This window comes from Mauremys mutica, chromosome 4, assembly GCF_020497125.1.
Source record: "Mauremys mutica isolate MM-2020 ecotype Southern chromosome 4, ASM2049712v1, whole genome shotgun sequence".
Taxonomy (NCBI): Eukaryota; Metazoa; Chordata; order Testudines; family Geoemydidae; genus Mauremys; species Mauremys mutica.
The window spans coordinates 157,912,323-157,933,981 of NC_059075.1; the positions used below are offsets into that span (position 1 = coordinate 157,912,323).

Genomic DNA, 21,659 nt, shown 5'->3' on the forward strand with positions numbered 1-21,659 from the left:
CCAAACGTTTCATTTCAACATTTCCAAATCGCAATTGTTCAGAGATGTTTGTTTCATGACACTGTCTGAGAGTGTGACTTTTATCCCGATTTGGGGTGAAAACAAATGTTGAAATAGCCACAGGATGGAAATTCCCTTTTCTGACCATCTCTACTGCAAATACTTTACTAATAATCGTGTAGTGATTGTGTGTCACTGCTGGGCCCGGTTACGGATCTTTGGGTGCCTTAGCTGGGCACTGACATACCTGAACAGATTTTGATTTCCTTTGTGTATGACTTTAAACTCTGAATTTCCTGAGTTTATATTGCTTGGTTTGGGACAATTACAACAACCCGGCAAGATTTGTTTATACTTCAGTTACTAAGCCAGGCTAGTACAGAGTCTCAGCCTTAGCTCCAGATTAACAGGACTTTTTATCTTGGGAACGATGCAGTACTTTCCTTACTTTGCATGTTTTTCTTGGTGGCTTTTATAAGAACCAGGCATGGCACTGAATTGACCAGCCAGGCATGGCACTGAATTGCTAGTTGAAATCAAATGTATTCGTTTGATGCCCTGTTAAAAATACAGACTTTATTATAGAATTTACAAAAAATAAAATCTGGACAAAGCGCATGTAAAATTCAGAGTCACCGAAGAGCCGTTCACTGCTGTGGCTGCGATATCTCCCCACGACGCAGAAGCAGAAGCAGTGCGACATGGCAGGAGAGTGGCAGGAAGTCGCTGGCCCTGATGTGAATGCGAACGTTGCAGAGGGCACAGAGGAGATCAATGACGTGAGTGCCGCACTGACTGTCGGCAGAGGAGCAAGAACGAAGAGGTGAGGCTTCCCCCCCTCCCTAGCCGAAGGCAGCCGAGCCACAAGGGGCAGCAGGATAGTCACACAGCCTCTCCCTGCCCCCGGTAAAGGATTCTGGAGCAGTGAGAAGCTCGTGACAAGAGGGGTGTGCAAAGGAGAGCTCTTTGCTGCTGGCACGAAGGGGGTGGGGGGGCAGGAGCTGAGCTGGAAGATGCTCTGATTTCCGCACACGATCTGCTGCCACCCAGGCATGTTCCCAGCTGGCCGCCGTGCAGGAGTTTGCTCTGGTTGCTCTCCTCAGTCTGGTCTGTGTAATTGTTTCTCCAGCTTCATTCGGGGGTCCCTGTAACGCAGTGAGAATTCACGCTCAAAAATATGGCAGCGTATCGCTCTCAAGAGCACGCCCCAGGCCGCACTGCTGCCTGTCTGGAGTTACGCGGATCATATCACCTGCCGGAGGTGTGACTGGACTGGAAGCGCAGGGAGATGCCCCGAACTGGAACACTTTGGGTGGCTGCTTCACAACGGCAGCTGCATTATGGGTTTAGTTCCTGCCTCTCACCTCCCCTCCTCCTGTGCAGGCAAAGCACAACAGCAGCCGTGAGAACAATCCCTGCTCCCAGCACCAGTAGCCGGATGGTCCAGTGATGCTCCGGCAGCTCCCTGTGCTCGGAGCTGATCTGGGTCCTGTTCCCCCAAGCAGAGAAACCTGCAGGAGGAAAGGGGAAACCCACGCTCAGCGTTTGGTGGTGTCACCGTCTCTGGGGGGAAGAGCAGCTGACGGCCAGACATCGCTCACGTGACCCGAGGTATAGAAGGTGGTTTTACAGCGAGCTCAGATGCAGAGACAGCACGTCCCCGATCACACACAGCGCTTACCGATACGCAGCATTCTCCATCTCCAAGTGCTACTCAGCTAACTACGCTCGTTCTGGGCCGAGTGACCTCCAAGTCGCAGCCAGCGCCTCCTGCGACCCCCGTCACGGCCCTTCTTGCTAAAGGCTTCAAAGCAGAGCTAGTTGGCAAATGGGGGTGCTGCTTTCCACAGAGCATTTCCATGAGAATAGAAAACAATTCAACTTTGCACTTTTGTCCAGAAATCCAACGTTTTGGACAATATTTGGATATTTTCTGTGGAAAACGCTTTTAAAACAATGTCATTCAGTTGGGAATCCAATTTCCCCTCACAACACAGCTCTGAAGGTTTTTCCAACCAACCCTTGTTTAAAACATGCCCCCTTCCCCTGTGTTTCTGGCTTCTTTGCTGTTTGTTGCTCTGCATGTTTGACCTGGGCTTTCGGTCCCTCCCGTCTCTGAGCGCATCTCGTGACATCGGAAATGTCTATGGCAACAGGACAGACTGTCACAAGCACAGGACAACCACCTCCTAGTGCCATGAGTGACAATCCCACCGAGCTGCGGTTGCTGCTTGCTCTCAGCTGTCTCCTCACTCCGTGGAGCCTGCCCCTCCCCCTACATCTGAGCACCCCACAACTTTCCTGTGTTTATCCGCAGGGCCCCCTGCAAAGCAGGCTGGTGCTATTATCCCCTTGGGCAGCTGGAGACCTCAGGCGCGGGGAGGTGAAGTGACTTGACCCCAGTCACATGGGCAGTCTGTGGCACAGCTGGGGATTGAACTGGAGTCTCCAGTGTGCTTGGCTAGTGCCCTACCCACCTCCCTGGACAACGCCTGCCAATCGAGGCCTGATGTGCGCTAGGATCACAGGCCTGGAAAAGGCAGCTGGGGTCAGGTAGGCGCCGATTCAGCAAAGCACTTAGACGTGCTTAACTTTCGCACCTGCTTGACCTGAGCGGGACGTAGGCACAGGCCTGGGGGCCAGCCTGGGATGAAATGTGTTACTGACGCGCCCCTGGGCACAATCGATTTAACCAATTAACGTCCTGACATGGATGTGACCCTTTGGTGCGATGCCCTTACCCCCATCTGAGAGCACCTGAGATGGGTTTGGCTTAAGTTTGTTCTTTACCGACGTTCGCTGACCCGATTTCCGAGTGTCCACGGAAGGGGCTCCCCGACTTACCTACATGTCAGTAATAAAGTTGGGGTTTGATCTGAAAGAGCAGTTCCTAGTGCACCCAGCTCCTCTGGGCCCCGCCGATGGTCGCTTAAACCCCCACCAGCTGGCTGCATTAGCTCTCATTCCCCTCTTCCCGGCAGATCCTGCTGTGCGCTGCGCCCAGAGGTGCTGACCCCGCCGTACCTGTCACCGTCAGGCGGGTCCCGTTCCCCTCTAGGAGGCAGGGCTGGGCCGAGGGGAAGACGACGAAGAGGCACAGGTACAGGGCCGAGTCGTTGTGCTGCAGGGTGTGGATGTGCAGGGTGCTGGCAGAGACGTTCTCCAGCCACGCCGTCTCCACCCGCCCTCGCAGCTCCGCCACCTCGGAGAGCTTCCCGGTGCCCGTCAGGCCATCCCCTCTGTGCCCCCTGTGCCAGGTGATGAGGACGCTGCTGGGTCTGGGGTGTCCCGGGGGCAGCGCCAGGGTGCAGTTCATCTCTACAGAGTCTCCAGCTTCCTTCACCGCCCGCGGGGGCTGCTGCAGCACGGAGAACTCACCGATCCGCTTCAGGCACCCATCTGCAGGGAGGAGAGAAAGAGAGAATTCACCCCCTCCTGCCCTGCAATGTATGCGACCACAGAGCCGTAACTAGGTATTTTTGTGCCCGAGGCAAGAATATAAAATTGCACCTCCCCCAGGGCCGGCTCTTTGGCAGCGATTCGGTGGCGGGTCCCTCAGTCCCCCTCGGAGGGACGGGCCTGCCGCCGAATTGCCGCTGAAGAATGAATGAAGGGGCGGTGGTGAGGCCTGTGATTTTGGGGAGTCAACTCATGATTTTTGACTGCTTGGGCTGGTAATGCTGCTTCCAAGATGATCTTTGGTTCCAGTCCAGTTCCAATCCAGAGAAGGACTCACAGGTTAAGAGAGGAGGAAGGTGCTGGATATCAGCAGTGGCCACTAGGGATCAGCCTGTGTCCTGAGAATGCTGGGAGTTCAGGTCTGCAGGGCAGGATCAGGGGTGGCAGGTTTGTAGACATTTTGGTGATGCCCAGAACCCGCCTCCTCCCAAACTCCACCCACCCACCCGCTCAAGGCTCTGGGAGGGAGTTTGGGTGGGGGAGGGAGGAGGTCTGGGGTGCAGGCCCTGGACTGGGGCAGGGGATTGGGGTGCAGGGTGCAGGCTCTGGGAGGGAGTTTGGAGATAGGAGGGGGTGCGGAGGGAGGGGGTGCAGGGGTGAGGGCTGTGGCTGCAGATGAGGGGTTTGGGTTTGGAGTGTGGGAGGGGAGTAGGGCGAGAGTAGGGGTGAGGGCTCTGGGGCTGGGATGAGGTGTTTGGGGTGCTGGAGGGGCTCAGGGCTCGGGCAGAGGGTTGAGGATGCGGTGGGGGGTGAAAGCTCTGGCTGGGGGTGTGAGCTCTGGGGTGGGGAGGGCTGGGGATGAGTTTGGGGTGCAGGCAGGCTGCTCCAGGACAGGGGCCAGAGAGGAGGACTCCCCCCAGCCCTTTCCCTGCCAGCAGCAGCAAGCTCTGGGAGAGGAGCCCCCCTTCCTGCCCCCCCCAGCAGCACACTCACCCCCACCACTGTCACTGCATGTGCTCCTTGGGCCCCCTCTCAGGTCCAGGAATCTCCCTCCCCTCCCCCGTGGTGGGTGCCGGGGGGTGCTGCATGCACCTCCTCCCCTGCTGCTGCCCCTGACTGTAGCCTCACTGGGGGTGGGGGATGGGGCTGCCTCCTTGCCCAGCCTGGGGCAGGAGCGGTGACTGCGGGGGGTGGGGAGGCGGGGCCCCGCTGTGCTGCTGGAGGGTCCCATTGGAAAAGGGAAGGGTCTGAGGGGGAAGGGCAGCAGAGCCAGTCTGCCCTGGCAGTGAGATGGGGGCACTAGGACCCTCCGGCAGCAGTTGCTGCAGGGAGGCAGCATGGAGGGGGGAGAAGCAAGTTGGGGCCGGGGGGGGGGGACACTCGGGGGAGGCACGGGGGGGGCGGCAGGGGGGGCAGCGGCGGGGGGGGGGTGTCACCCCTGGGTTATAGATATCTCTGTGCCTGCCAGCGGCTTTTCTTTTTCTTTCCTTTTTCTCCGCCACTTTCTGCGCCCTCGGCTTTGTGTGCCCGAGGCAAGTGCCTCCCTCGCCTCGCCCTTGTGACGGCGCTGCCCGAGCATCCTCACCGCACGGATCCATTGGGACGCAGCAGTTCAAGCCGGAAGCCACTGGATGGTCTAATGGGACACTGCTCCCTCCCATCCTAAAATCCTGTATTTCTCACCACTGCGGCAGCTTCCAGCTGGGAAAGGACCTCAGCTCTCGTCTCTACAGCTGAGCCCAGGGTTCTGAGAGGCCTGACAGCCATGACGTCCCCTGGGTTGCATTGCATCAGCCCAGTAGCTAGCTGAAGAATAGAGCCTGTCTTGTAGGATAATCTTGCCTGCAGCACACAGTGAACCTGTGGAACTCCTTGCCTGAGGAGGTTGTGAAGGCTGGGACTATAACAATGTTTAAAAGGGGACTGGATAAATTCATGGTGGCTAAGTCCATAAATGGCTATTAGCCAGGATGGGTAAGAATGGTGTCCCTAGCCTCTGTTCGTCAGAGGATGGAGATGGATGGCAGGAGAGAGATCACTTGATCATTGCCTGTTAGGTTCACTCCCTCTGGGACACCTGGCATTGGCCACTGTCGGTAGACAGGATACTGGGCTAGATGGACCTTTGGTCTGACCCGGTGCGGCCGTTCTTATGTTCTTATTTATTAGCAATCATCGTAGCAGGACAGTTCTTGGCCCCTGTGATGCCCTTGCTCTGCTGGAGAAGTGTGTGACACTACTCCCCATATTCGTCATGATATGGCTTTAATATAATTATGATGCATCTTGTGCAAAATACGCCACGTGAGGTGTGAGTGGGAAAGTGATGGTTGGCTGACTGTGATTATCCTATTTGTGTGCGTGTATCATTTTTGAATCTGGAGTTATGAGTATTGACTATGGATCTGTACTTCAAATGTGCTTGCTCCTGGGTCACACCTGCAAGGCAGTTTCCATCCCGTCTAGCCAGCACGGTGTGAAGGGGCCACCCAAGCTGAATGGCCCATCAGCAAAGACAGTGGGCCATGGGAGAAGCTTATCCTCACCTGCTAAGTTTTCCTGTGGACACTTCAGCCAAAATATGGGTAATGGCTGCCATGACTCATCGAAGCAGGCAAGGGCATGTGACTAGATCATGTGACATTGGACTCCATTTTGGTGCTTGTATTTGGTGCTGGTGGCTTTGTTTGGGACAAGGAAGTTCTTTCCCTCCACACGGAAGAAGCTATAAAAAGGGGAAGTGACATCATCACTGGGCCTCACCTGAGAACACCTGAGGAACACAGACTGAACCGGGGAAGGGGGTCCCAGGCAGGACAGAATTCCCGCCTGTGTATGTGAAAGCCGTATCCTGCTTGTGCTAGCTCACTGGGTGAGACACTGCTTGATTCAAATCCTGTCTAGTTTATAAGGCTTAGATTGCATGTTGTTTTATTTCGTAGGTAATCTGCTTTGATCTGTACGCTCACTACTTATAACCGCTCCAGATCTCTCTGGCTGTAGTTAATAAAGCTGCTTGATATCTTTTACCTAAACCAGTGTGTTTTGCTAGAAGTGGAAAGGGGAATCTGGGGGGAATCTGCTTGGGGAATCTGCTCAGGAACAAAAACTGGTGCATGGTCCTCTCCACTTGGAGTGGGGGCGGACTGAGTAACAAACCTAGACTGGTCAGGCTTTCGACCAGGGCAAGGCGGGACAGCTCTGGGGCCGTAGGCTGTGGAGCTGGGGGAAGCTGGCTGGAATCTCTCTAGTGTTTTAGTTCATGAGTGGCTGAGGAGAAACCTTCATGTAACTGCAGCTGGGTGTGTCCCTACCTGTGGAAAGGTTTGTGTGAGTGCAGGACCAGGGGCCGTCTGCAGCTTGTCACAGCCGTACAGTGTGAGAGGGCCCAGACCGGTGTGCCAGAGGCACCCCAGTTCCAGGGTGCACCCCAGGGAAGTCCATCTCAAAGTGCACTTTAAACAGTATTTACATTGCAGTAAAGGGCAGAATCATGAGAAATACAAACCAAGCAAGGGAATATTCTTAAGCGTTTGGCGCCAGCGCCGTGGCCAGTCTCATAGTAGTGAAATAAACAGAGTCTGCACTGGCTGGATCAGCGGGACTCGGAACTTCCAGTGTACAGAACATACATGCATCTAGCATAAAGACCCAGCCTCCCCCGCCCCACCACGAATGTCCAATCCAAGGTCCAGTGGCTAGAAGACAAGATGCAATGACTGGAAGTTGACACTAGGCGAACTCAGAGCGGAAATACGACGTGCATTTTTAACAGTGATGGTAATTAACCACTGGCACTATATTCTCCAGCACTGGCAATTTTTAAATCAAGACTGGACGTCTCCCTAAGAGATCTGCTCTAGGAGTGACTGGCCTGGGTTATGCAGAGGGGTCAGACTAGGTGATCACACTGTTCCCGTCTGGCCGTGGAGTCTATGAATTCTCCATAGCAAAGGAAGTGCCACATTTAATAAGAGATGTTGGAGCAGGCTGCATGCACGCTGTGCCCTGACCTGCAAGAAGGCTTTTTCCGAAAGTCACCCGCTGTCACTCCAGCACTGCCACAATCTAACGCCTCAGTCAGGGGCCGTTGTTTTGTTCTGGGCTTGTGCAGCGCCTGGCACAGCGGGGTCTTGACCCAGGCACTGCGGCAATACAGAGAATGTGTAATAAGAGCATAGCCTGGCTCTCGGCGCTTTTACCAGCCTGTTGTCTAGACCCTCGTGGTAGGTTTCCTAAAACTTGCTGGTGTAGGCGTGGTCCCAAGGCATCGCTTAGACAGCTGTTTGCACAGATGTCAAGGCCAGCAGGGCCCTTGTGCCCGTCCAGCCCCATGGACTCTCACCCCACAATTCCTGCATCCAGAACAGAGCGACCAGAGAGTGGAGCTTTCAGAGCGAGATGCCCCATTGAGATTTACAGCCTCCAAGGGATGGAGAACCAGGGCGCTCCACTGGGATTGTGGCTATTTAACACCAAAGAGCCTTTTCCAAAGGTTTCTTTTCTTATTTCTAGTGCTGGGGGAGCCTTTCCAAAGACCGTAGGGCATGCAGGCAGACGAGTCCCACTGAAAGCGTACGTGGTACAAAGAGTGGGCGTATCCACAGCTCAGGGTAGGAAGGCAACCCTGACTTAACGCTGAGCTGGAAATTCTTGCTAGGGCAACGAGACCTACTAAAACCTGCCTTGTTATTAACAAGAATCTGAACAAAGAGCCAGAAAAATGCCGTGAAGAAACAAACGTGACACTAGGAAGCTGTTCTGGAAATGTCAGACGTTCTCCAATGTGCTGATACGTCGCTACTACCCCCTCTCCGTTTGTCCACGGGGCCGGAATGAGTTCAGAGCTATGTACGGTTTTACCATTGCACTATAAATGCTCAGACGCAGAGAATAGCGAGTGCTCTAGCTGATCCCTAAGCACTGTGGCAGGACCGATTTCAGCCATGGTTTATCCACAGCCTGCAGTCTCTTTACGGATGAGACTTTATTGTCTTCCCCAACTGCTGCTCCTGTCACTCAAAACTCTTCTCACAGAAAGTTTCTCTTAAGATTTTAGAGGAGGTTTCCCAGCTGCTGCTGCATGGTCTGTCCTTACTGACCAAGGAGAGTGATTGCTCCCTGAGTCCTCCTTGTAACACACCAAACCTAATGGAAACTCGTTCCTCCGTCTTTTCAACGGGGGAAAACGAACTGAGCCTGGCTCACAACACGATGGACAGAAGAAACATCTAAGGAGCACAAGTTTGGAGTGGGTGGGAGACGAGAAATCAGCAGCATCTTCCAGGGGGACACAAAGTGTGGCGCTGTCATTCCCTAGTTCATTCTCAGGTCTGTTTATTGGCTACACCAATGGAGAGACAGTAAAACACGCACAAGCCCTCTACGCTGTCACCCATAGGTAAGAAAAGGCACATCAGGGAGCAACCTGCCTGCGCAAAGAGATGAAGTGGATAGTCTGAGTTTTTTAAAGTTAACTTATAAACTTTAAATTAATGCTTCTTGTTCAGTGATTAAATACTTTCCATCTTTCCATCTCTGTGCGGGAAAAAATGATCAGTTTATATGGTTCTTTTCACAGCCACTGAAAGCAGCAGCGAACAAATCCTGTGTCTTGTATTGGCGCCCTTACTGCAGTGCCTGGCATAAATATACACATTAGGGATAAAAATGCTGACCAAGTCCTGGCGTACGAATAAACGGCTCTTACTTACCGCTCTCCTGGGAGCTGACTGACACTGCGAGCAGGAGGATGGAGAAACACCGCAGGGGTTGCATCTCAGCACGCCTGGCTGCGGGAGTGTGCTGTGAGATCTCTCTCAGGATGTGCTGGTTGTAGGAGGATGGGGCTGTCTGTTTTGATCGAAGGGAGGAGCCATAGAAACCAGCCCAGCCCAGCCCTGGGCTCCGCACATTAGGTCCATCTAACCTGCAGCTTCACCGTGGTGAGGCCGATGCTGGAATGCTGCGTCCAGTTCTGGGGTCCTGCTGAACAACTGGAGAGAGTGCAGAGAAGAACCACACGCGTTATGTGAGGGCTGGAGAAAATGCCTGCGGGCAGAGACTGAAAGAGCTCCAGCTGTTTACTTTATCAAAGAGCCTAGGAGGTGACTTGATTGCAATGTGTAAGCGCTGCCAAGGGGAGAAAATACCAGGTACTAAAGGGCTCTTCGCTCTAGCAGAGAGAGCCAGAACACGAGCCAATGCTGGAGCAGGGCAGACAAACTCACAGGAGAAAACCGGTGCCAATGGTGATTAACCACTGAACAAACTTCCCAGGGCAGCGCTGGACTCGCCATCTCTTGGATGACTCTGTGAAAGATGCTTCCATCGAACACACGTTATTTGGCTCCGTACAAGGGGAACAGGGTGGGATTCTCCAGGCCTGTGTTAGACACAACAGAGAGTTTGAATAAACCCCCTGACAGAGCGCAGCAGCTTCTCCATGTGCTCAAAAGCCAGATTTAAGGAGCTCACCGCTGACATCAGAGACAAACCACTGAGCAAAGGGGCTTTCCCAGACAGAGAAGTTTGAGTGCACTAACGCCGGCTCCCAGGCCCGCCCGCTCAGAAGTGAAGGGCTGAGTTTGTTACTGAACTGCCGGCTCAGCACCAGCAGCTGAACTTCATTCGAAAAAATGTAGCACTTGGATTATCCCCCTGGACACGATGAGTCTGAACAATGAACTAAAATGATGCTGTCACGGACTCACAGGTCGTGCCCACTCTTGGCCTGTGCAGTCCCTGGGGGAACCCCCTTCAGTGCGACAGCCCTTCTCAGGGGTCCCCTCTCCCGGGGTCAGGCCCCTCCACCTCCTGGAGCTGCACCTCTCTGAGCCTGAGCACGTCTGTCTCTGCCGTGGGCCCCCTCTGGCTGGAGCCGGCTGGTCAGGTCACCGGGGTCCTCTCCCCGCAGCCCATTGTCCCCCACTGGCCAGAACCGGCTGCGACTCCTGAGCTGGGTCCTTGGGTTGCCAGTCGCTGGGGTCTCCATTGCATAAACTTAGGTTTAAACAGAGACTGGGAATGGTTGGGTCATTACACTAATTGAATCTATTTCCCTATGTTAAGTTCTCCGCACACCTTCTATGGGTCATCTCAATCATCACTTCAAAAGTTTTTTTTCTCCTGCTGATGATAGCTCATCTCAATTGATTAGACTCTTCCTGTTGGTCTGGCTACTTCCACCTTTTCATGTCCTCTGTATGTATAAATATCTCCTGTCTGTGTGTTCCATTCTATGCATCCGATGAAGTGGGCTGTAGCTCACGAAAGCTTATCCTGAAATAAATTTGTTAGTCTCTAAGGTGCCACAAGTACTCCTGTTCTTTAGTCAAATTAGTGCTGGTTGGAAAACAGCTGTCGGTACAGAGGCAGCACCCCTCTGATCTCAGCATGCTGGGCCGGGGTCAGCTGATCAGAGAGGGGAATCGCCTCCAGGGGGGAACCAGCCTTTGTCCCTGGGAACAGATCCACTAGAGGGTCATCCCCCGGCTCCTCCCAGTGCCCACACACGGCCAACACCATATTCCCCCGGTCATAGTATGGCTTCATCATATTCACATGGTACACCCGGCGGTGATGAGCCCGGTTCGACAGCTCCACCACATAGTTTACCTCATTTAGTTGCTGGACAACCTTGAAGGGCCCTTCCCAGGCGGCCTGGAGTTTGTTTTTCCTCACGGGGATGAGAACCATCACTTGGTCCCCGGTGGCGAAGGCGCGGGCCCGTGCCGTGCGGTCGTACCAGACCTTCTGCTTCCTCTGGGCTCGGGCCAGATTCTCTCTGGCCAGGCCCATGAGCTCGGTAAGTCTTTCCCGGAAGGTCAGGACATACTCCACCACCGACTCTCCATCGGGAGCGGCCTTCCCCTCCCATTCGTCTCTCAGCAGGTCCAGGGGCCCCCTTACCCACCTCCCATATAACAGTTCGAAAGGCGAAAACCCAGTAGACTCCTGGGGTACCTCCCTGTACACAAACAGCAGGTGAGGTAAGTACTTGTCCCAGTCCTGTGGGTGCTGGTGCATAAATGTTTTTAGCATCATCTTTAGCGTCCCGTTGAACCTCTCCACCAGCCCGTTGGTCTGGGGGTGGTACGCTGAGGCCCAGCTGGGTCGGACCCCACATTTCTCCCACAGGGACTGGAGCAGGGTCGACATGAAGTTGGACCCTTGGTCTGTCAAGACTTCCATGGGAAACCCCACTGTGACGTTATTGATATAATCTGGGACCATATAGAACACGGTTGCAACCAAAGTCCTGTAGTGGCACCAAATCTTGTATAAAAGGGGTCATATAAGGTGCCTAAGACCAGGTTATGGGTTGCTGGTTATGATTATGCTGTCTGTATGTGTTATCATTTTTGTAGTTGAAGTTATGAGTATTGGCTCTTTACTGTCTGTATTTCAAATTTGTGCTGTGCTTTGGGGAGACACCCCAGACAAGTTGGTGTTAGCTCTGCCTAGCCTGCTTGGTGGCCCATTAAGGACCATCAGCTACACAACTGACCCATTGAGAGAAGGCAGATACGCCTTGTGACTCAGCAAAGTGCAGGGACTTGCCCATGTGACTCCAGACTCCATGTTGCTGTAATTTTCCACACTAAGAACAAAGAGGTTCTTACACCTAGAAGAGCCTATAAAAGGCTGATGCCTCATCTCCATCCTGTCTTCAATCCTGCTTCTTACCTCTGGAGGGACTTTGCTACAAACTGAAGCTCTACACAAAGGACTGAATGACCCATCCCAGCGGGGGATGTTCCAGAGACTTGATTTGAACCTGCAGTTTATGCCATCACTGCTGCAAGCCTGAACTAAGAACTTTGTCATTACTGTAGGTAATTGATTCCATTTAACAAATTCTAGCTCTCATCTGTATCTTTTTCCTTTTGTGAATAAACCTTTAGATTTTAGATTCTAAAGGATTGGCAACAGCGTGATTTGTGGGTAAGATCTGATGTGTATATTGACCTGGGTCTGGGGCATGATTCTTTGGGAATGAGAGAACCTTTTTTCTTTTATTGTGGTGTTGGTTTTCATAACCATTCATCCCCATGATGAGTGGCACTGGTTGTGATACTGGGAAATGGGAGTGTCTAAGGGAATTGCTTGTGTGACTTGTGGTTAGCCAGTGGGGTGAGACCAAAGTCCTCTCTATCTGGCTGGTTTGGTGTCTTAGTAATAAAGGACCCCAGCCTTGGGCTGTAACTACCCTGCTTCAAGAAATTTGTTCTGAAGTGGCACCTCAGTTGGGTCCCACCAAGACCAGCATCATTACACCCACCCGGCTGAAAATGGTCAGCAGCGCATCTGCCACGGTGTCTGCTTTGATAGAGGACAAGGCCACTGCCTCGGGGTAGCGAGTGGCGAAATCTACCACCACCAGGATGTATTTCTTCCCTGACCGGGTCACCTTGCTGAGAGGTCCCGCTATGTCCATGGCCACCTTCTGGAAGGTTCTTCTATGATGGGCAAAGGCCTCAGAGCTGCTTTCCCCTTGTCCCGGGCCTTCCCCACCCGCTGGCAGGGGTCACAGGATTGGCAGTACTGTCGGACATGGGTAAAGACCCCAGGCCAGTAAAAGTTCTGTGGCAGCCTCTGCCTGGTGCACTGGATTTGTTACCCGAAATTGGGCCAGCTAGTGAGCTTAGGGAGGACTAATGACCCACTAGAGTTTGGCAGAAAGCAGCAGGTTTATTATATTGATAGCTAAGCTCAAAAGTGGTGGTGGGAGGGGGTGTCACACTCGCATACTCACACTCCCAGGACAAGCACGGCCCTGGAGATGTCAGGATCCTTTCAGGTAAGTGTCCCACAGCGCCGCGATGGAGGGTGCGATGAAGGTATGTCTTCCCGAGGCGCGATGGAATGCAGTGCGGCGAACCACTGGCCAGGCGGTCCGGGCAAAGGGCCTTCACGGGAGGTACAAGCTTGTGAGTGCACTGCCGAGCACAGGGCCCCTTCCCCTTTTAAGGTTCTGCACCTCATGGCCTGCGACTAGAGATGACTTGGCTGCGTCTGGCTGGTCACACTCCACCTTGGGCAGTGTCCATGCTCTGGGTGTGTGAGTGCTGCCTAATTAGAGTTCCAGACCATGGGCGCCAACTTATATGGGCTCTTGGAGCTAAAGCCCCAGGAATATTCTTAATCAGGGGCTCTGCTCCACCAATATTTGGAGCTAGATTTTTCCCCCTCCCCGGAGCTTCCCTGCCTGAATGTAAAGAGAGCGCACAGCGCGTCTCTCTCTCCTTTGCTGCTGCTGCCGCAGCCTAAGGGCTGCAGCATTAGCATAAGAGGAATGTGCTAACTACTGCTGAAGCACTCAGGAGGGGGAGGGGAGTGGCGGGGGCCTCCCCTCTCCTGCCCCTACCTGGAGGAGACACAAACGGGCCAGGAGACAGACATCACTCACCTTAGCAGCTGCTGGGGCTTCCGTGAGTGTTTGACCCTATGATTTTTTTATTATGTTTGAGTGATTGACCCTATGATTCCCCCCCTGCCCCAGCCCCAGTCCCAGCCCCCCAGTGAGGCACAGCAGGCTGCACAGGGGAGGCAGGAAGCCACATGTGAAGGCAATGCCCCCTCCCCCAGCACCCACCAACCCACCCGCCACAGGAGGGATGGGAGAGGGAGGCTTCCTAGACCTGAGCAGCTGGGGCTTGGGTGAATTTTATGACACCCTGCTCCCCCGCCCCATAGCCAGCCACCACCCTGCCAACCCCACTTCTGCCCCATGCTGGGCAAGGGGCAGCCCCATCCCCCATCCACAGTGAAGTTATGGTGAGGGGCAGCAACATGGAAGGCCACCTGTGCCCCCCCCCCAGTGCCCATCATAGGGGAGGGGAGTGGGCTTTCTGGACCTGAGAGGGGTTCTAGGAGCATGTGCAGAGTGTGTGTGCTGTGGGGGGCAGGAGGGGACCCTCCCCTGGAGCTTGCTCCTGCCAGTGGTGGTGATGGGGAGTCCTCTCTGGCCCTAGCCCTGGGGCAGCCTGTCTGCACCCCAAGTTCCTCATCCTCAGCCCTGCCTCACCCCAAAGCCTGCACCCCCAGCACCGAGCACGCTCCTGCACTGTGAACCCCTCATCCCCAACCCCACCCCAGAACCCTCACCTGAGGGGAAAAACATGCAACTTAAATTTGGTGGTCAGTTTGGAGTATCATTGTATTTAGCACAATATTTGATTATTTTACACCCTTCAAAGTATGTAACTGGTCGTATACAGGTGTTTTCTCTGAATACTGTCTGTGTGCCTCAGTTTCCCCAATGCATTTCTTAAGGCTCTAGATGGTGGGATAAGGGGGTGTGATTGTTGTAAAGCCCTAGAGGGCCAGTGTGATGCCATCTGCACAGAGAATGGCCGACACCCTGTCTCCAGGCAACTGATGGCCTGGGCCACTCTCCTGCAAAGTGCCAACTGAAGGTGTTGGAGAACAAAGAGATCAGGTGGCCTCCTAATGCTTGGAAAAGAGACAAAGGCCAGAGGAGGGAGTGTCAGTGCCTGTGCAGACTTCCGGGAAGCGCATGGTGTGGAAGGGGATGCTGGGATGCTTTGGAACAACTCCATACAAAGCCAGTCAGGACTCTGGGGGAGCCTCCTCTCTGAGCAGACTGTCTCCAGGGCAAGAAGCTTGCACCTTCCTGGGTCTGACCTCGGAGCATTCAGCCCTTCCACACTGTGCACTTTCCGCAGCGAGTCTGCCCAGGCAGGTCCTGGGGCAACCAGAGGTCCCTGCACCCCAACTCCGCAGTCAGATGTGACTCTCAGCCAGACAGTAAAACAGAAGGTTTATTAGATGACAGGGATACAGTCTAAAACAGAGCTTGTAAGTACAGAAAACAGGACCCCTCAGTCAGGTCCATCTTGGGGGGTGGGGAGCCCAGACCCAAGTTCTGGGCCTCTCCCCATTTCCCCAGCCAGCTCCAAACTGACACTCCCTCATCTGGCCTTTGTGTCTCTTCCGGACAAGGAGGCCACCTGATCTCTTTGTCCCCAACACCGTCAGTTGGCACTTTGCAGGGGAAACTGAGGCACCCACAGAGTATTCAGAGAAAATATTAAGAACATTCCCACTTGGTCACAACAGGTGCAACAAAATTTAATACCGTATATTGAAGCAGGCAAGTGCTGCTTCTGACTTTCCACTTTTAATTGACCCTTGTAATCTTGTGGTGCTGACGCATTGTAGCTTCATTTTATATCAGCTTACAGGGTGAGAACGCGGGGGGCGGGGGGCACCATTTTGGGCCCCACCAAAAATTATACGAACCTGCCGCCTATGTCCCAGACATCTTGTCTATCTAGGAGCTCTTCTGATCTTCCAGCTGTTCAGCCAGCCCCTTCATCCCACCAGCATTCTGGGGGAGAGGGCGGGGGGGGGGGAAGCCACTTCACAGGCATTCAGAGAGGGAGAGGAGACAAGCGGGGGAAGGGGGGGGGCGGAGTGTAACAGACCTTTTGAGCATACAGATTATACAGACCATACAGATCACTGCTGCTCCTACAACAGGCTCCCGGGTGCCCTGAGGGGGGAATGTCATGGGCCCGGCACAGCAGCTGGCGGCGATACTTCCGGGGAACCACCAGCTGCCTCCTGATCCCCCCGACTCCATCTTCCCTGGGGGAGCCCATTCTCGGTACAGGAGCCCCTTCTCCCACAGGAACCTTTTCCGGCCACCTCGTCCCATGGTCTGTCCCCCCCCCGAGGCTGGCCAGGTCCCCTATCCTCCGCAGGGAGGGGTCTTCCCGCACCGCGGCCTGGTACTCAGCCGCTGGGGCAGGGATGGAGACCTGCTCTCTCCCGCTGGCTGGGTCTGAAGCCACAGCCCCCTTGAGCCTTGTCCCTGGGCACGGGCCTCCCCCGCCCCCAGGGTAGGGTTCTGTGCCTCCGGTGAGGTACCCTCCCTGATGGCAGGGTGTAGTGCCCCTCGCTGGCTCTGGCTACGGGTCCCAAGTAGGGTGTTCTGGGAGTTGCTTGGCCAGTTCTCCATGTCCCCTCCATTAACACCTCAGTGGGTAAATGGTGGTGCACCCTCACATCCTTGGGGCCCTCCTTGGCCCCCCACTTCAGGTGTACCCTCGCCACAGGCACCTTGAATGGGGTCCCGCCCACGCCCATCAGGGTCAGGTGGGTGTTGGGCATCACCTGATCTGGAGCTACCACCTCGGGCCGGGCCAGTGTTACCTCTGCACCCATGTCCCAGTACCCAGTGACCTTCCTCCCATCCACCTCCAGCATTCATCACCACCTGTGGGAAATGGGCATGTTTCTGTGAGTGCATACATGAAAAAGTGATCAGCAGGCAAAGGGTGTATACAAAATACCTATAGTCTAAAGGTTACAAGGTAGTTTCACTTTCACATTTTATCAGTAATTAACTATAAGGGCATAAGGAAATAAAGTGTTTAAATACAAAGCAGTTCTCCGTGTGTGGAACTAGATCTGCTGCTCTATCCCCCCAGGACCCCGCAGTCTGTAGGTAAGTCACTCGTTTCACCTTTTGGACCATGGAAGAGATGTGGAGATGGAAATTCAAGATGAGTAGGGGGCCCAAATGAAAATGGGAGACCGTCTGGGGCTGGCCCGAGCCCTCTCCTCACCCCCAGCATGGGGCTGGCCCGAACCACTCACCAAAGCCCCCACCCTGCCTGTGGGGCTGCCCAAACCCCCTTCCCTGTGCAGGGCTGGCCTGAGCCACTCCCCCGAGCCCTGCCTGCTCCCCGCGTGAGGCTGTCGCTGCTCACTTGGGCTCTGCCTGAGCCCTGCTTCCCCCCGTGTGGGGCTGGCATCGCTGCTCGTCCCCCTCACGTTCCTCCACTCCGCACCCCACTTTTCTGACAAGAGTGGGCATTTGTCCCATTTGCTCTTCCCAACTGATCGCATCGGCCGGAGCAAACGGGACAAATGCTCAGAACGGCCAGAACAGGGCTTAGAAAAGGGACTGTCCCTGCCAAAGCGGGACGTACGGTCACCCTAAAGGTGAGAACAGTTTCAGGGTTACTTTGAGCTACTTTGCTGGCTGAGTCTCAGAGATGGTTCGTTTGTTTCTCTCTGTTCAGTAACTTCTGGTGTTTTACTGACATAAACCCGCTCTCCTCTGTTCCGAAACCCCGTGTACAAGCAGTACGGTGGGTGGTTGAGTATTCAGGGTTCAGAAATGCCAGTGTTAATGTTACCTGCTCTGCCTTACGTCTGTCCCCTTGTGTATGTGCACTGCCACAATACAGGGCCTGGCTCCTCTGACTTGCCCTGCTGTAGCCGTATTTCCTCTCCAGTCCTTCCTGATCCAGGACTGAAAGTGTCTGGACCTGAGAGTTAAGCATGTGACCCTAATGGGGAGCACGGGGCTCCCCACAGCGGGATACAAGGTCCGTGGAACTGAGCAGGCTGCAAACAGTATTATAGAAAAGGGAGCTGAGCCAGTGGTTCTCAGCCAGGGGGACGTGTACCCTGGGGTACGCAGAGGTCTTCCAGGGGGCACAGCAACTCATCTAGATATTTACCTAGTTTTACTACAAGAGACATAAAAAGCACTAGTGAAGTCGGTACAAACTCAAATTTCATACAGACAATGATTTGTTTAGATGACTCTGTGTACGATACAATATTTCTATTCCAATGGATTTATTTTAGAATGATATGGTAAAAATGAGAACGTCAGCAACTGTTTGGTAACCGTGTCTGTGACACTTTTGTATTTTCATGTCCGATTTTGTAAGCAAGTAATTAAGTGAAGTGAAACTTGGGGTACACGACCAAACAGCCTCCTGAAAGGGGGACAGTCGTCTGGAAAGGCTGAGAGCCACTGAGCTGAGCAACCTGAACAGTAACAGGTGTGGTTACAAATATCAACTGTGAATTGTATTTAAGGGTTGTTTGTCCCCTTCTTCCAGGTCAGGAGTGAAGATGTTAAATAAGAAGAGATCCTGAACCCTGCAGCTCCGGCTAGACAGTCCCCCTCCGTGTTTAGTCATTGATCCTTATCCTGTTTTGAAGGCTGGTGAGTTTTCTAGGCAATATTTGCCACAGCTGCTGACTAGCTGTTCTCGTAAGTAATGACCTCTCCTCTGCACCAGTGGGTGAACATACACCGTAACTGCAGGACATAAAACGTCTTATCTAAACCAGGCGAGTAATTATCCTTTGCACTTTGCTCTGTACTTACCAGACAGCTACAGCTTCATGTGGTTTTAAAATGATTTAATAACAGTAAAATAGAAGTTGGATTGTAATGATATACTGTATCCGTGCTCCATAAAAAATAATGCGAATAAAATCTATTATATTACAAACTGTGGATGTAGCTTACTGCTGTATGGTGTTGAGACCTCTGGAGACAGATAATGCAGCCCAAGCTAGCAAGCGTGGCCGCTCTTTCTCTGATAGGGAGATAGTCCCATCTGCTTTAGACTTTGGCCCTGGCACCTAAAATAGGCTAATTTCCCCGTAACTAGAAGAAGAACAAAACGGGTTTCTTTAAGCTCATTGGCCGCTGAGTGTGCGGAAATTGGTGCTGCATCCAGAGACAAGACAGCCCAAGGCAGCCCAGAGGCAGCGGGACAGAAGTGCACCAGCAGGCGGGAATGGTGGTGCTGGGAGATGAGCCGGAGGCTGAAGAGGGGAGGTGGGTGGGAAGCAAAGGGGAATTGATGGGGGAAGCAGCATCTCACTGGCGTGGAGCAATTGGGGGCCAGGTGCTTGTCTGGGGGAGAAGGGGAATGGAAGGACCTGGGCATGAAGTATTGTAGATAACACTTAGCCCTGCCTCAGTGCAGGGGGCTGGACCATACGTCCAGTCGAGGTCCCTTCTGGGCCTACGTTGCTACAACCCTATGGATTTCCTCCTCTTCAGTTGCCCAGTGTAACTGGCTGAGGGCAGCAGACCAGTTCTTGTCCCCAGTGCTGTAAGGGTTAACGTGTCTATAAGCCGACTCGCTCTCTTTTAGGAATACAGCAAGGGCTCCCGGCACCCTGTGCCCTCCTCCAGCGATGCTACGAGTGCTCTGGTTTCCTGTGCTCCTGGGGTGTGTCACTGCAGGATCGGGTGAGTCGCAAACCAGGAGCCCAGGGGGCCGTGCTATGTGACAGAGCGATACTGGCAGGGACATAAAACCAAACCCACGCCTGTGTGTGGAGTCGATAACACCACATTCTCCTTCTCCCAGAGCCGAGTGACAAATCAAACATCCACTCCAGAGCGGGGCAGGACGTCACGCTCAGCTGCAGGTTCAAGCTGTCCTCAGACTTTGTGCTGAACAGACTCCGCATCCACTGGCACGTCTTCCGAGACGAGGAGGGCTCTGTGGTGCACAGCTACTACGATGGGGCCGACAGGCTGCAGGACCAGGAGGTGGAGTTCAAGGGTCGGACGAAGCTCTTTCTCCAAGAGCTCAGCAAGGGGGTGGCCTCCCTGAACCTCACCCAGGTGCGGCCGTCGGACAGCGGGGAATACAGGTGCATCATCGTGAACAGCCAGGATGTGGTCATTGGGAGCATCATCCTCCATGTGTCAGGTAAACGGACCGTGCGCTGCCCAGCGAGTGCAGCAAAACTAGAGGTGGGTTAGCTAGGTCTGCAGGGAGCTCCGGGCTCCATTTGTGAGAGGAGCGTGACTCTGCAGAAAGAGCTACCGTCGCCCGTTCTCCAAGGCAGCGAGACTCCTGAGAACAAGCACGGCACCACTGACTGCTCCTCAGCAGCTGGTGGGGTGAGCTGCTCCGCTGTGCTGTCTGGGTGCAATGCAAGCAGCAGGCCAGGCTTGGAGGTTTGAGGAGGCCCTGTGCTCTCTTGGCTGCGCAAGGGTCCGTGCCCACAAAGGCTAACCAGAGACCTTGCTTTTCAGCGCCATACGGACCCCCCCAGATCACACTCCTTTCCTGGGAGGAGGGCGAGATGACCCTGCAGTGCAAGTCCCGGGGGGGCTATCCTGAGGCTGAAATAACATGGCACGATGGGAACGGAAACCAGCTGAACCAGTCGGAGCCGACAGAACTTCGTCGGAGCAGTGAGGGCGTGTTCGAGGTGCAGAGCCGCCTGGCAGTGACCGGCCCTGAGGACAGCGCCTTCTGCTGCTCTCTGATCCACGCCCCCTTTAATCAGAACCTGAGGGTCTGTGAGAGAGTTACAGGTAACAGTGACAAGCCTCGGCCAGCGCTGGGTGCACCCTCCCTGATACACGGGGTAGACAGAGCACCGCAGACATGCAGCCACCTCTGGGGTGGAAGGCGGTAGCTGTTCTGCAGCACACAGCAAGGCAGGGAAGGGGTTCATTTGGGCACAGGATCAAACTTTGGCTTGTCTGAAAGTTGCCAGACAATTTAACCTCGGCCCACAGCAAACGGCACCTTGGGGGTTGCAGGCTGCGTCTGGAAGGAAAAACCAGGATGCAGTGAGCTCCTGGGACTCCGTTTTCCTCTGTGATGGGCTGAGCTGATGCTGCCAGGAATCAAGGCTGGTTTGCTGTGAGAAGAGGCATTTTTACACTTTGACACCGTACGGAGCCATTCCCTTTCCCATGGGTGTCAGGGAATCCAGGCTAATTCTGGTGAGTGACAGAGTCCTCTCTGCCCCGGTAGTCTCCCCACCTGTCGCTGTCTGAGGCCACGTCTGTGCTACGGGGACCGGAGGCATCGCCAGGGCTCTGGAGCTGTGTCAGAATAACCCTGTTGAGCAGATGCAGCCTGTGCTGATGGCAGGGAGTTTTCTGTCGCTGGAGGAGCTCCACCTCCCCGGGCGACGGTAGCCAGGTTGAGGGATGCATTCTTCCATCAGCCTCGCGGCATCTACACTGGGGCCTAGGCCGGCATAACGGCAGCGCTCAGGTCTGTGCATTTTCACACCCCTGAGTGCCGAAGCTGCATTGACTAAATCTGAAGTGTAGGCCAGGCCTGAATGACTATCCAGTGGCAGGAGATCCAGCCCTCAAAGTCTTTCCAGTACCATTGTGAAATGATCCCATATGCCCAGTATTTGATCACAGCCCTCCACAGCTTACCTTTAACCTCTCCAAATGCAGCCTTGATGAGGGAGAACGAGACTGAGGCGGAGAGCTCTGGCCGCAGCATCGCTTGGATTTTTGCCATCGCAGGCGCGGTAGTAACGGTTGTGGTAGGTGTTGGAGTCTATATGTACCGGAGGAGAAGACGGAGCGCTCAGAAAGGTAACAGCATTGGAGAACTAATCCATGCTACGTGTTTCTTCTTCTTCCCAGGGGATCCATTTGTCTGGATAATGAACCATTGAGTAGGCAGCCCAGTGATGAG

The 21,659-nt window shown here is 54.1% G+C and overlaps 2 protein-coding genes across 3 annotated transcripts; one reads left to right on the forward strand and one right to left on the reverse strand.

Annotated features, from left to right (window-relative positions):
- Window positions 1-568: 568 nt before the first annotated feature.
- On the reverse strand, window positions 569-9,213 carry LOC123368532. Of its 2 annotated transcripts, XM_045013393.1 has the most exons (4): window positions 9,114-9,213; window positions 3,025-3,399; window positions 1,365-1,511; window positions 569-1,145 (listed from the first exon to the last, which is right to left on the reverse strand). In XM_045013393.1, exons 1-4 carry the CDS (start codon window positions 9,175-9,177, stop codon window positions 1,132-1,134), a joined length of 600 nt encoding a protein of 199 aa, XP_044869328.1. In that variant the 5' UTR covers window positions 9,178-9,213; the 3' UTR covers window positions 569-1,131. The 2 variants fall into 2 exon arrangements, with proteins under 2 accessions (XP_044869328.1, XP_044869327.1); XM_045013392.1 differs by having other exon boundaries at window positions 569-1,511.
- Window positions 9,214-18,648: 9,435 nt separating this feature from the next.
- Window positions 18,649-20,148, forward strand: LOC123368543 (V-set domain-containing T-cell activation inhibitor 1-like). The gene is made up of 2 exons (XM_045013407.1): window positions 18,649-19,441; window positions 19,563-20,148. The coding sequence occupies exons 1-2, from the start codon at window positions 19,387-19,389 to the stop codon at window positions 19,961-19,963; spliced, it is 456 nt and encodes a 151-aa protein (XP_044869342.1). The 5' UTR covers window positions 18,649-19,386; the 3' UTR covers window positions 19,964-20,148.
- Window positions 20,149-21,659: the final 1,511 nt, after the last annotated feature.

Bases quoted from the DNA above. Each gene is read 5' to 3' on its own strand.
- LOC123368532 (XM_045013392.1), bottom strand. From the start codon at position 9,177: ATGCAACCCCTGCGGTGTTTCTCCATCCTCCTGCTCGCAGTGTCAGTC. The intron at 3,400-9,113 runs GTAAGTAAGAGC...TCCTCCCTGCAG, and splicing joins AGTCAGCTCCCAGGAGAGCG to ATGGGTGCCTGAAGCGGATC. The intron at 1,512-3,024 runs GTACGGCGGGGT...TTCCTCCTGCAG, and splicing joins GACCCGCCTGACGGTGACAG to GTTTCTCTGCTTGGGGGAAC.
- LOC123368543 (XM_045013407.1), top strand. From the start codon at position 19,387: ATGCTACGAGTGCTCTGGTTTCCTGTGCTCCTGGGGTGTGTCACTGCA. The intron at 19,442-19,562 runs GTGAGTCGCAAA...TCCTTCTCCCAG, and splicing joins GTGTGTCACTGCAGGATCGG to AGCCGAGTGACAAATCAAAC.